General features: G+C 44.4%; 1 protein-coding gene across 2 annotated transcripts in view; it reads left to right on the top strand.

The window, feature by feature from the left end:
• The window catches only part of LOC118938886 (phosphatidylinositol 3,4,5-trisphosphate-dependent Rac exchanger 2 protein-like), a 48,381-nt gene that overhangs the window by 21,208 nt on the left and 12,574 nt on the right, over positions 1-14,599 (top strand). For both annotated transcript variants that reach the window (XM_036945531.2, XM_090199828.1), the window contains 2 exons: positions 9,281-9,503; positions 9,654-9,861. In XM_036945531.2, coding sequence (XP_036801426.2) covers positions 9,281-9,503; positions 9,654-9,861 — 431 coding nt within the window. The remainder of the gene's footprint in view (positions 1-9,280; positions 9,504-9,653; positions 9,862-14,599) is intronic.

Below are 14,599 nucleotides of genomic sequence, written 5' to 3'. Positions count from 1 at the left end.
TGGCGCCGTTTTGCAATCTCCGACCCTTTATTTTCACAAAATTACTTTACTTTATTTTCACGACATGTATCCGCTATTATTGCTTACAACCGACAAGAACTTTTGAACATCAGATCGACAGTTACTTACCCTAATTCCAGCTTCAACTTCGATTAATCTGCCAGGGGCTCTCTATGTAATTACGACCCAATTTTCAGGCCACCCAAGAGGAAACGCCATTGTTACAAAGGCAAGAGGGGGGATCCTGCTGAGATTAAGGTGAGGGGAAAACCAGCCACTTCCCTCCATTCTACTGGCTAATGTACAGTCACTTGATAATGAGATGGATGGCCTCCAATCGCGGATTTGCTACCATCGTGACTCTCGATACTGCAATATTCTTTGCTTTTCTGAAACATGGCTCTCGGACAAGATAACCCCCATGGCTATCCAACTCACTGGGCGGAAAGGACAGTGGAGTCAGGGAAATCGAGGCGGGGAGGGGTTTGCCTCTGCATCAACATACACTGGTGTGCTAACTCCAGTGCGGTGGAAGTGTCAACCCACTGTTAACCCATCTTGGAATACCGGATTGGCAAATGCCGACCCTTCTACCTCCCGAGGGAGTTTTCAGTTGTTATCGTTACTGTTGTATACTTTCAACCTCAAAACAATAAAATAACAAGCTGGCACTTAATGAACTGTACAAGGCTATAAACCAACAAGAAAAGCTACATCCAGAGGCTGCTTTTCTGGTTACCAGCGATTTTAATTCTGCGTCGCTAAGACATGTGATGCCCAAATTCCATCAACACATCTCCAATACCACTAGCGGCGATAAAGTCCTAGACCACAAGCAAGAAATTTGCCATTCGGCAAATCTGATCATGACTCCGTACTCCTGCTTCCTGTTTACAAGCAGAAAAGAAACAGGAAGTACTCGTGACACGCTCCGTTGAGAAATGGTAACCAGAATCAGAGATTATGCTATAGGACTGCTTTGCTAGCGCTGATTGGAATATGCTTTGAGAAGCCGTTGAGATTGTTGACGAGCTAACCACCTTCATTACCGGCTTCATTAGAAAACATATCGGCCACGTTGTCCCCACGGTGAGGGTTCGCTGCTTCCCCAATCAAAAGCCCTGGATTAACACTGAGGTTGGCACTAAACTAAAGGACAGGGCTACCACACACAGAGCTGTCATACACAACCCCACTATGACACTCCGCAGAGTCATCAAACGAGCAAAAGGACAATATAGGAATAAGGTGAAATCATATTAAACAGTTTCCGCCGCCTGGCACATGTCGCAGGGTCTACAGTCCATTACGGATTACAAAGGAAGACCCAACTGTGATCTGCCCAATGATGCCTCTCTACCAGACGAACTGAATGCATTTTATGCATGCTTTGACAACAACATCGTGCCGGGTGTGAGGGCCGTCACCGCCCCAGAGGATTGGGTGATCTCACTCTCCGAGGCCGACGTGAGAAAGCTCATTAATCAGGTCATGCCACCATGACTACTGCCATGTAGAACTCACTTCTGTAATCATTATCCCAGACACCCTAGGCACACTCCAATTTGCATACTGCCCCAACAGATCCATAGATGACGCAATCTCAATTGCTCTCCACACTGCCTTCTCCCATCTAGATAAAAGGAATACCTATGTGAGAATAATGTTAATTGACTACAGCTCAGCGTTCAACACCATTGCTCCCTCCATGCGCGTCACCAAGCTTAGGACTCTGGATCTGAACACCTCCTTCTTCAATTGGATCCTGGACTTCCTGATAGGCCAACCCCATAACCTCTGCCACACCCCCATTCACATTGATGGGGCTGCAGTGGAGCAGGTCGAGAGCTTCAAGATCCTCATGTCCAAATCGCTAAACACTTAAAATGGTCCATACACACACGCATAGTCATGAAGAAGGGGTGACAGTGCCTCTTCCCCTCAGGAGGTTGAAAAAGTTTGGCATGGGCCCTCAAATCCTCAAACAGTTCTGCAGCTGTACCATTGAGAGCATCTTGACTGGCTACACTACTGCCTGCTATGGCAATAACACCACCCTCGATCGCATGGCGTGACAGAGGGTGGTGCGGACAGCCCAGTACATCACTGGGGCCCCAGCTTCCTACCATCCAGGTTATCTACAGTACAAGTCAAAAGTTTGCACACACCTACTCATTCAAGTGTTTTTCTTTATTTGTACTACTTTCTACATTGTAGAATACTATAAAATGCCATAACACATGGAATCATGTAGTAACCAAAAAAGTGTATATTTTTTGGTTACTACAGAAGATAGCTCAGAAGATAGCTCTATTTGGTAAAAGACCAAGTCCATATTATGGCAAGAACAGCTCATATAAGCAAAGATAAATGACAGTCCATCATTAATTTAAGACATGAAGGTGAGTCAATCTGGAAAAAATCAAGAACTTTTAAAGTTTCTTCAAGTGCAGTCGCAAAACCTATCAAGCGCTATGATGAAATTAGCTCTCATGAGGAACGCCACAGGAAAGAATACGCAAAGTTACCTCTGCTGCAGAGGATAAATTAATTAGTTAACTGCACCTCAGATTGCAGCCCATATACAGTGGGGCAAAAAAGTATTTAGTCAGCCACCAATTGTGCAAGTTCTCCCACTTAAAAAGATGAGAGATGCCTGTAATTTTCATCATAGGTACACTTCAACGATGACAGACAAAATAAGAAAAAAAATCCAGAAAATCACATTGTAGGATTTTTAATTAATTTATTTGCAAATTATGGTGGAAAATAAGTATTTGGTCAATACTTTGTTAAATCAAATCAAATCAAATCAAATTTTATTTGTCACATACACATGGTTAGCAGATGTTAATGCGAGTGTAGCGAAATGCTTGTGCTTCTAGTTCCGACAATGCAGTAATAACAAGTAATCTAACTAACAATTCCAAAACTACTGTCTTGTACACAGTGTAAGGGGATAAAGAATATGTACATAAGGATTTATGAATGAGTGATGGTACAGAGCAGTATAGGCAAGATACAGTAGATGGTATCGGGTACAGTATGTACAAATGAGATGAGTATGTAAACAAAGTGGCATAGTATAGTATAAAGTGGCTAGTGATACATGTATTACATAAGGATACCGTCGATGATATAGAGTACAGTATATACGTATGCATATGAGATGAATAATGTAGGGTAAGTAACATTTATATAAGGTAGCATTGTTTAAAGTGGCTAGTGATATATTTACATCATTTCCCATCAATTCCCATTATTAAAGTGGCTGGAGTTGAGTCAGTGTCAGTGTGTTGGCAGCAGCCACTCAGTGTTAGTGGTGGCTGTTTAACAGTCTGATGGCCTTGAGATAGAAGCTGTTTTTCAGTCTCTCGGTCCCAGCTTTGATGCACCTGTACTGACCTCGCCTTCTGGATGATAGCGGGGTGAACAGGCAGTGGCTCGGGTGGTTGATGTCCTTGATGATCTTTATGGCCTTCCTGTGACATCAGGTGGTGTAGGTGTCCTGGAGGGCAGGTAGTTTGCCCCCGGTGATGCGTTGTGCAGACCTCACTACCCTCTGGAGAGCCTTACGGTTGAGGGCGGTGCAGTTGCCATACCAGGCGGTGATACAGCCCGCCAGGATGCTCTCGATTGTGCATCTGTAGAAGTTTGTGAGTGCTTTTGGTGACAAGCCGAATTTCTTCAGCCTCCTGAGGTTGAAGAGGCGCTGCTGCGCCTTCTTCACGATGCTGTCTATATGAGTGGACCAATTCAGTTTGTCTGTGATGTGTATGCCGAGGAACTTAAAACTTGCTACCCTCTCCACTACTGTTCCATCGATGTGGATAGGGGGGTGTTCCCTCTGCTGTTTCCTGAAGTCCACAATCATCTCCTTAGTTTTGTTGACGTTGAGTGTGAGGTTATTTTCCTGACACCACACTCCGAGGGCCCTCACCTCCTCCCTGTAGGCCGTCTCATCGTTGTTGGTAATCAAGCCTACCACTGTTGTGTCGTCCGCAAACTTGATGATTGAGTTGGAGGCGTGCGTGGCCACGCAGTCGTGGGTGAACAGGGAGTACAGGAGAGGGCTCAGAACGCAACCTTGTGGGGCCCCAGTGTTGAGGATCAGCGGGGAGGAGATGTTGTTGCCTACCCTCACCACCTGGGGGCGGCCCGTCAGGAAGTCCAGTACCCAGTTGCACAGGGCGGGGTCGAGACCCAGGGTCTCGAGCTTGATGACGAGCTTGGAGGGTACTATGGTGTTGAATGCCGAGCTGTAGTCGATGAACAGCATTCTCACATAGGTATTCCTCTTGTCCAGATGGGTTAGGGCAGTGTGCAGTGTGGTTGAGATTGCATCGTCTGTGGACCTATTTGGGCGGTAAGCAAATTGGAGTGGGTCTAGGGTGTCAGGTAGGGTGGAGGTGATATGGTCCTTGACTAGTCTCTCAAAGCACTTCATGATGACGGATGTGAGTGCTACGGGGCGGTAGTCATTTAGCTCAGTTACCTTAGCTTTCTTGGGAACAGGAACAATGGTGGCCCTCTTGAAGCATGTGGGAACAGCAGACTGGTATAGGGATTGATTGAATATGTCCGTAAACACACCGGCCAGCTGGTCTGCGCATGCTCTGAGGGCGCGGCTGGGGATGCCGTTAAATACCCTTTGTTGGCAATGACAGAGATCAAATGTTTTCTGTAAGTCTTCACAAGGTTTTCACATACTGTTGCTGGTATTTTGGCCCATTCCTCCATGCAGATCTCCTCTAGAACAGTGATGTTTTGGGGCTGTTGCTGGGCAACACGGACTTTCAACTCCCTCCAAAGATTTTCTATGGGGTTGAGATCTGGAGACTGGCTAGGCCACTCCAGGACCTTGAAATGCTTCTTACAAAGCCACTCCTTCGTTGCCCGGGCGGTGTGTTTGGGATCATTGTCATGCTGAAAGACCCAGCCACGTTTCATCTTCAATGCCCTTGCTGATGGTAGGCTTTGTTACTTTGGTCCCAGCTCTCTGCAGGTCATTCACTAGGTCCCCCCGTGTGGTTCTGGGATTTTTGCTCACCGTTCTTGTGATCATTTTGACCCCACGGGGTGAGATCTTGTGTGGAGCCCCAGATCGATGGAGATTATCAGTGGTCTTGTATGTCTTCCATTTCCTAATAAATGCTCCCACAGTTGATTTCTTCAAACCAAGCTGCTTACCTATTGCAGATTCAGTCTTCCCAGCCTGGGGCAGGTCTACAATTTTGTTTCTGGTGTCCTTTGACAGCTCTTTGGTCTTGGCCATAGTGGAGTTTGGAGTGTGACTGTGTGAGGTTGTGGACAGGTGTCTTTTATACTGATAACAAGTTCAAACAGGTGCCATTAATACAGGTAATGAGTGGAGGACAGAGGAGCCTCTTAAAGAAGAAGTTACAGGTCTGTGAGAGCCAGAAATCTTGCTTGTTTGTAGGTGACCAAATACAGATTTTCCACCATAATTTGCAAATAAATTCATTAAAAATCCTACAATGTGATTTTCTGGATTTTTTTTCTCATTTTGTCTGTCATAGTTGAAGTGTACCTATGATGAAAATTACAGGTCTCTCATCTTTTTAAGTGGGAGAACTTGCACAATTGGTGGCTGACTAAATACTTTTTTGCCCCACTGTAAATGCTTCACAGAGTTCAAGTAACAGACACATCTCAACATCAACTGTTCAGAGGTGACTGCTTGAATCAGGCTTTCATGTTTGAATTGGGCCGAGAAACACGAGCAATGGACATTAGACCGGTGGAAATCTGTCCTTTGGTCTGATGAGTCCAAATGTTTTATTTTTGCTTCCAACCGCTGTGTGTTTGTGAGACGAAGAGTAGGTGAATGGATGATCTCCGCATGTGTGGTTCCAACCGTAAAGCATGGAGGAGGAGCTGTAATTGTGGGGTTGCTTTACTGGAGACACTGCCAGTGATTTATTTGGAATTGAAGGCACACTTAACCAGCATGGCTACCACATCATTCTGCAGCGATACGCCATCACACATATGATTATTTATTGATACCTTTGAAACGAGGTCTAGCTGCGACCACAACCGGACTACATTGTGAACAGAATGCAATGGCTTGACTGCCTCAAGGGAGATTTGCCCAATGGGCTGTCAATCGTTCACGATGTGTGTGAATGTTTATGTAGAGAGATGTGCGTGTGAATGTTTACGTAGAGAGATGTGTGTGTGAATGTTTACGTAGAGAGATGTGTGTGTGTGTGAATGTTTACGTAGAGAGATGTGAATGTTTACATCGAGAGATGTGTGTGTGAATGTTTACGTAGAGAGATGTGTGTGTGTGAATGTTTACGTAGAGAGATGTGCGTGTGAATGTTTACGTAGAGAGATGTGTGTGAATGTTTACGTAGAGAGGTGTGTGTGTGAATGTTTACGTAGAGAGATGTGTGAATGTTTACGTAGAGAGGTGTGTGTGTGTGTGTGTGAATGTTTACGTAGAGAGATGTGCGTGTGAATGTTTACGTAGAGAGATGTGTGTGAATGTTTATGTAGAGAGATGTGTGTGAATGTTTATGTAGAGAGATGTGAGTGTTTATGTAGAGAGATGTGAATGTTTATGTAGAGAGATGTGTGTGTGAATGTTTATGTAGAGAGGTGTGTGTGAATGTTTACGTAGAGAGATGTGCGTGTGAATGTTTATGTAGAGAGATGTGAATGTTTATGTAGAGAGATGTGAGTGTTTATGTAGAGAGATGTGTGTGTGAATGTTTATGTAGAGAGATATGTGTGTGAATGTTTATGTAGAGAGATGAGTGTGAATGTTTATGTAGAGAAATGTGTGTGAATGTTACGTAGAGAGATGTGTGTGAATGTTTATGTAGAGAAATGTGTGTGAATGTTTATGTAGAGAGATGTGTGTGAATGTTTATGTAGAGAAATGTGTGTGAATGTTTATGTAGAGAAATGTGTGTGAATGTTTATGTAGAGAGATGTGTGTGTGAATGTTTATGTAGAGAGATGTGTGTGTGAATGTTACGTAGAGATATGTGTGTGTGTGTGTGTGTGAATGTTACGTAGAGAGAGTTGAATGTTTACGTAGAGAGGTGTGAATGTTTACGTAGAGAAATGTGTGTGTGTGAATGTTTACGTAGAGAGATGTGTGTGTGTGAATGTTTACGTAGAGAGATGTGTGTGTGAATGTTTACGTAGAGAGATGTGTGAATGTTTACGTAGAGAGATGTGTGAATGTTTACGTAGAGAGATGTGCGTGTGTGTGAATGTTTACGTAGAGAGATGTGTGTGTGTGAATGTTTACGTAGAGAGATGTGTGTGTGAATGTTTACGTAGAGAGATGTGTGAATGTTTACGTAGAGAGATGTGTGAATGTTTACGTAGAGAGATGTGCGTGTGTGTGAATGTTTACGTAGAGAGATGTGTGAATGTTTACGTAGAGAGATGTGTGTGTGTGAATGTTTACGTAGAGAGATGTGTGTGTGTGTGAATGTTTACGTAGAGAGATGTGTGTGTGAATGTTTACGTAGAGAGATGTGTGTGTGTGTGAATGTTTACGTAGAGAGATGTGTGAATGTTTACGTAGAGAGATGTGTGTGTGTGAATGTTTACGTAGAGAGATGTGTGTGTGTGTGAATGTTTACGTAGAGAGATGTGTGTGTGAATGTTTACGTAGAGAGATGTGTGTGTGTGTGAATGTTTACGTAGAGAGATGTGTGAATGTTTACGTAGAGAGATGTGTGTGTGTGTGAATGTTTACATAGAGAGATGTGTGTGTGTGTGAATGTTTACGTAGAGAGATGTGTGTGTGTGTGAATGTTTACGTAGAGATATGTGTGAATGTTTACGTAGAGAGATGTGTGTGTGTGTGAATGTTTACATAGAGAGATGTGTGTGTGTGTGAATGTTTACGTAGAGAGATGTGTGAATGTTTACGTAGAGAGATGTGTGAATGTTTACGTAGAGAGATGTGTGGGTGAATGTTTACATAGAGAGATGTGTGTGTGTGAATGTTTACGTAGAGAGATGTGTGTGTGTGAATGTTTACGTAGAGAGATGTGTGTGTGTGAATGTTTACGTAGAGAGATGTGTGTGTGAATGTTTACGTAGGGCCTACGACAGAGGTTTCACAAAAAAATGTTTTTAGCATGCTGAGCATACCTCGCAGGCACCTAGCATATTAACACACAGAGATGCGATCAGTCACTTAGTTAGTACGCAGACCAGGGGAGCATGGCTTACAGTAGAGAGTTTTGGTGGCGTGCAGATTTCTCTTCCTGTTTTCCATGGTTGTGTATGAGATTTACCGTGCAGCCCAGGGGACCTATATATTCATTTAAACAGTATAGTATTTATATTGTCCAGGGTAATGTATCTGACAGAAGACATTTCTTCTTCTGGTTTCAATGGAAACTGCCAAACCACAGTACGCTATGATGGATCTCTCTATTTGTCCGGTGTTTGTTAGTTCTGCATGGACGTGATGTGAATGTTGGTTATTACTCTATTGTCGGAACTAGAAGCGCAAGCATTTCGCTACACTCGCATTAAACATCTGCCAATCATGTGTATGTGACAAATAGAATTTGATTGGATTTGAATGGGAAAAACACCTCGGCAACAGATACACAAGCATGCTACTGAGATGAAATTATACAGAGGAAGAAGGTCGAGCTTCTTGAATCTGTACCCCTCCATAGAACGTCTCAGTAAAGGAGAAGAGCTGTTTAATGTTACCTGTACTTCGTCAGACTGTGTGCAATAATTCTCTGGTTTCAGTGAAATCACCCAACCCAGCATTAAACATAGTTTTACTTATGAATGAGTGTGTTGATAGGTGATGTGTTTCAGGTTCAGAGTTGCTCAGACTTGTAAATACTCCACATAAACACAGACTGGTTGGTTGTTAGGCACATTCTGTTTCCTGTGTCCAGACTTTGATGATTGGCTAATGGCTGAAATATTTAACATAAATCGAAGGGTTGCAGAGGGGAATGTAAATGATTCTGACAGGGGTATTCTGACCAGCGTGTTACTGCTTAGTCTGCATCCAGAGACCGAAAGAGCTCGGATTCAAGTAGCTTTCCCCAAATTCTAAGGTTTTACAGAAATCCCGGTTGTAAGATTCCTGGAATCAGGAGGGAATAAGCAGGACATAACGAATCCCCAAACAGGGATTTCTGGGAAACTTGGGAATTTTGATCAACTTGGTGTAATTTTGCAATCCTAAAGAGAGCATCACTAAAGCATTGTAGAAATGCTTAACTCCCACCATCTCTCTCTCTCCTCCCTCCAGTTCTCGCGGGTGTTGAAGAACAGGGCGTGGCCCACCTTCAAGCAGGCCAAAACCAAGGTGTTCCCGCTCCACAGCAGCGACTTCTGTCCCACCAACTGCCATGTGAACGTGATGGAGGTGTCCTACCCCAAAACCACCACCTCTCTGGGCAGCGCCTTCAGAGTGCAGCTGGACAACAGGAAGAGTTCCACCCTGGAGAGAGGAGGTCGTAACGCCGAACAAGGTGAGAGCATGGCACTAAGCCCTGACCTCTGACCCTAACCCTGGAGGGTTAGAGAAGGTTAGAGAAGAGGCCAGCAACTGAATTTCTTGTCATCTTGCTAGGATGCCAATGTCCATTGTAGTGCTGCGTTTAATTCTGACCGTCTCCCAGGTAAGCTGAACCCCATGGTGTACGTACAACACACCATCACCAGTATGGCAGCTCCGTCAGGTCACAGTCTGGGTCGTACGGAGGGTCACGGCCTCCGCTTCCTGCTCCGGGAGGATGACCTGATGGTCTTGGACTCCTACCAGAAACTACTAGGCAAGCTGACCACGCTGGTGAAAGAGATGGAGGGCCACGCCTCACAGATACACGAGTGAGTCTGGCAAGACACACGTACACAGATATGTGCAGGCACACACACACGCGCGTAGCACGCCTGCCTTGCACGTAGGCCCAGAAAAAAAGACTCCAACCACCCAAGCCATAGTCTATTCTCTCTGCTTTAGCTCGGCAGGCGGTACCTGTTCATCAAGTCTGGCACCAACAGGCACAACAGATTCTATCCCCAACCAATAAGACTGATAAATAGCCAACAAAATAGCTACAATAATTTCTAACTTAATCTTGTATCTTTATTGACCTTTTATTTTTTGTATTTCACTGTTTCAATGCACACTCACAGGGCCCTACACACTCACGCACACAGACTCATGCCATCATCTGCTCACTCACACATATGCACATACATTTATACTGACTACCCACATGCACACCCACACATACTAGCTTCTGCTACTCTGTTTATCTTTTATCCTGTTGCTTAGTCACCTTACAAGTCCGTGTTGCCCAGCAACAGCCCCATACATATCTGTTGCTGACAGGTGTATAAAATAGACCACACAGACATGCAATCTCCATAGACAAACATTGGCAGTAGAATGGCTCGTACTGAAGAGCTCAGTGACTTTCAACATGGCACCGTCATAGGATGCCACCTTTCCAACAAGTTAGTTTGTCCCATTTCTGTAAGTGCTGTTATTGTAAAATGGAAACGTCTACGAGCAACAACGGCTCAGCCTCGAAGTGGTAGGCCACACCAGCTCATAGAACGGTACCGCCGAGTGCTGAAGGGCGCAGCGTGTGAAAATGGTCTGTCCTCGGTTGCAACACTCACTACTGAGTTCCCAAATTGCCTATGGAATCAACTTTAGTACAAGAACTGTGGGTCAGGAGCTTCATGAAATTAGTTTCCATGGCCGAGCATCCGCACTCACACAAGTCTAAGATCACCATGTGCAATGTCAAGCGTCGGCTGGAGTGGTGTAAAACTCAACCCCGTTGGACTCTATAGCAGTGGAAACACATTCTCTGGAGTTATGAATCAGTCACTATCCTCCATCTGGCAGTCCGACGGACTAATCTAGATTTGGAGGATGCCAGGAGAACACTACCTGTCCAAATACATAGTGGCAACTCTAAAGTTTTGTGGAGGAGGAATACTGCTCTGGGGCTGTTTTTCAGAACAATGGATGCATGAATGTTCTTGCAATGTCCCATAAAATGCTTTTAGAACATTGTTGTATATTCTGAGAACATTGTAACCACGTTCTGGGTAAATTATGTTTGACATTAAGGCAATGGTCTCCTAACTTTAACACCGAAACATGCTAAAAAGGTTAGCAGAAGGTTTTTGCTAACATAGATAGAATGTTCCACAAACTAACGGAAAACTAGACACAAACATTAGGGGAACATTAGGGGAACATTAGGGTTGCAAAAATGTTCTTTCTGCCTAGAATTGTTAGCTGGGTTAGTGTCTTACTGACTTGATTCACTGACTAACTTAGTGACTGACTGAGTTAAGGAGTGAATTTTAATCCAAGTCTGTTCATTTCTCTCAGAACTTGTTAATTACCGTAACTGGTGTGTGTGTGTAGTTAAGGACCTGCTGACAGTTAGGTTTGAGTGGGTTTTGAGGCACTGTGTTTCCTTTGTGTTGTTGGACAGGGTTGAAACAGCCTAAAGGGCACACTGGACATTCCACACCACTCTCCTTTCTGAGGCTCTTTGTGGTCCTAATGGTAACATTAATTTGAGCTCTCTCCTCTCTCTTTCCATCTCTTCCTGTCCTCGTTAATATGTGTAATAGGGTGGTTCCACGAAAGGACTGCTCTTTGATATTTTAAGTAGAAATTGTGCACCAATATTGAATTTTAAAAGCCTGTTATATTAAATGAAGTGCCCTTTAATATACAGTGCCTTGCGAAAGTATTCGGCCCCCTTGAACTTTGCGACCTTTTGCCACATTTCAGGCTTCAAACATAAAGATATAAAACTGTATTTTTTAGTGAAGAATCAACAACAAATGGGACACAATCATGAAGTGGAACGACATTTATTGGATATTTCAAACTTTTTTAACAAATCAAAAACTGAAAAATTGGGCGTGCAAAATTATTCAGCCCCCTTAAGTTAATACTTTGTAGCGCCACCTTTTGCTGCGATTACAGCTGTAAGTCACTTGGGGTATGTCTCTATCAGTTTTGCACATCGAGAGACTGACATTTTTTCCCATTTCTCCTTGCAAAACAGCTCGAGCTCTGTGAGGTTGGATGGAGAGCATTTGTGAACAGCAGTTTTCAGTTCTTTCCACAGATTCTCGATTGGATTCAGGTCTGGACTTTGACTTGGCCAGTCTAACACCTGGATATGTTTATTTTTGAACCATTCCATTGTAGATTTTGCTTTATGTTTTGGATCATTGTCTTGTTGGAAGACAAATCTCCGTCCCAGTCTCAGGTCTTTTGCAGACTCCATCAGGTTTTCTTCCAGAATGGTCCTGTATTTGGCTCCATCCATCTTTCCATCAATTTTAACCATCTTCCCTGTCCCTGCTGAAGAAAAGCAGGCCCAAACCATGATGCTGCCACCACCATGTTTGACAGTGGGGATGGTGTGTTCAGCTGTGTTGCTTTTACGCCAAACATAACGTTTTGCATTGTTGCCAAAAAGTTCCATTTTGGTTTCATCTGACCAGAGCACCTTCTTCCACATGTTTGGTGTGTCTCCCAGGTGGCTTGTGGCAAACTTTAAACGACACTTTTTATGGATATCTTTAAGAAATGGCTTTCTTCTTGCCACTCTTCCATAAAGGCCAGATTTGTGCAATATACGACTGATTGTTGTCCTATGGACAGAGTCTCCCACCTCAGCTGTAGATCTCTGCAGTTCATCCAGAGTGATCATGGGCCTCTTAGCTGCATCTCTGATCAGTCTTCTCCTTGTATGAGCTGAAAGTTTAGAGGGACGGCCAGGTCTTGGTAGATTTGCAGTGGTCTGATACTCCTTCCATTTCAATATTATCGCTTGCACAGTGCTCCTTGGGATGTTTAAAGCTTGGGAAATCTTTTTGTATCCAAATCCGGGCTTTACACTTCTTCACAACAGTATCTCGGACCTGCCTGGTGTGTTCCTTGTTCTTCATGATGCTCTCTGCGCTTTTAACGGACCTCTGAGACTATCACAGTGCAGGTGCATTTATACGGAGACTTGATTACACACAGGTGGATTGTATTTATCATCATTAGTCATTTAGGTCAACATTGGATCATTCAGAGATCCTCACTGAACTTCTGGAGAGAGTTTGCTGCACTGAAAGTAAAGGGGCTGAATAGTTTTGCACGCCCAATTTTTCAGTTTTTGATTTGTTAAAAAAGTTTGAAATATCCAATAAATGTCGTTCCACTTCATGATTGTGTCCCACTTGTTGTTGATTCTTCACAAAAAAATACAGTTTTATATCTTTATGTTTGAAGCCTGAAATGTTGCAAAAGGTCGCAAAGTTCAAAGGGGCCGAATACTTTCGCAAGGCACTGTATGTAGTACACTGCTCAAAAAAATAAAGGGAACACTTAAACAACAAAATGTAACTCCAAGTCAATCACACTTCTGTGAAATCAAACTGTCCACATAGTTAGCAACACTGATTGACAATACATTTCACATGCTGTTGTGCAAATGGAATAGACAACAGGTGGAAATTATAGGTAATTAGCAAGACACCCCCAATAAAGGAGTGGTTCTGCAGGTGGTGACCACAGACCACTTCTCAGTTCCTATGCTTCCTGGCTGATGTTTTGGTCACTTTTGAATGCTGGCGGTGCTTTCACTCTAGTGGTAGCATGAGATGGATTCTACAACCCACACAAGTGGCTCAGGTAGTGCAGCTCATCCAGGATGGCACATCAATGCGAGCTGTGGCAAGAAGGTTTGCTGTGTCTGTCAGCGTAGTGTCCAGAGCATGGAGGCGCTACCAGGAGACAGGCCAGTACATCAGGAGACGTGGAGGAGGCCGTAGGAGGGCAACAACCCAGCAGCAGGACGGCTACCTCCGCCTCTGTGCAAGGAGGAGCAGGAGGAGCACTGCCAGGGCCCTGCAAAATGACCTCCAGCAGGCCACAAATGTGCATGTGTCTGCTCAAACGGTCAGAAACAGACTCCATGAGGGTGGTATGAGGGCTCAACGTCCACAGGTGGAGGTTGTGCTTACAGCCCAACACCGTGCAGGATGTTTGGCATTTGCCAGAGAACATCAAGATTGGCAAATTCACCACTGGCGCCCTGTGCTCTTCATAGATGAAAGCAGGTTCACACTGAGCACATGTGACAGATGTGACAGAGTCTGGAGACGCCGTGGAGGACATTCTGCTGCCTGCAACATCCTCCAGTATGACCGGTTTGTCTGTGGGTCAGTCATGGTGTGGGGTGGCATTTCTTTGGGGGGCCGCACAGCCCTCCATGTGCTCGCCAGAGGCTGACTGCCATTAGGTACTGAGATGAGATCCTCAGACCCCTTGTGAGACCATATGCTGGTGCGGTTGGCCCTGGATTCCTCCTAATGCAAGACAATGCTAGACCTCATGTGGCTGGAGTGTGTCAGCAGTTCCTGCAAGAGGAAGGCATTGATGCTATGGACTGGCCCGCCCGTTCCCCGGACCTGAATCCAATTGAGCACATCTGGGACATCATGTCTCGCTTCATCCACCACAGACTGTCCAGGAGTTGGCGGATGCTTTAGTCCAGGTCTAGGAGGAGATCCCTCAGGAGACCAT

Source organism: Oncorhynchus mykiss, chromosome 15 (assembly GCF_057628025.1).
Source record: "Oncorhynchus mykiss isolate SJ-2025 chromosome 15, ASM5762802v1, whole genome shotgun sequence".
Classification (NCBI taxonomy): Eukaryota; Metazoa; Chordata; class Actinopteri; order Salmoniformes; family Salmonidae; genus Oncorhynchus; species Oncorhynchus mykiss.
Note: the sequence above shows the minus strand (reverse complement) of the source record. Positions and strands in the feature narration are given on the sequence as shown.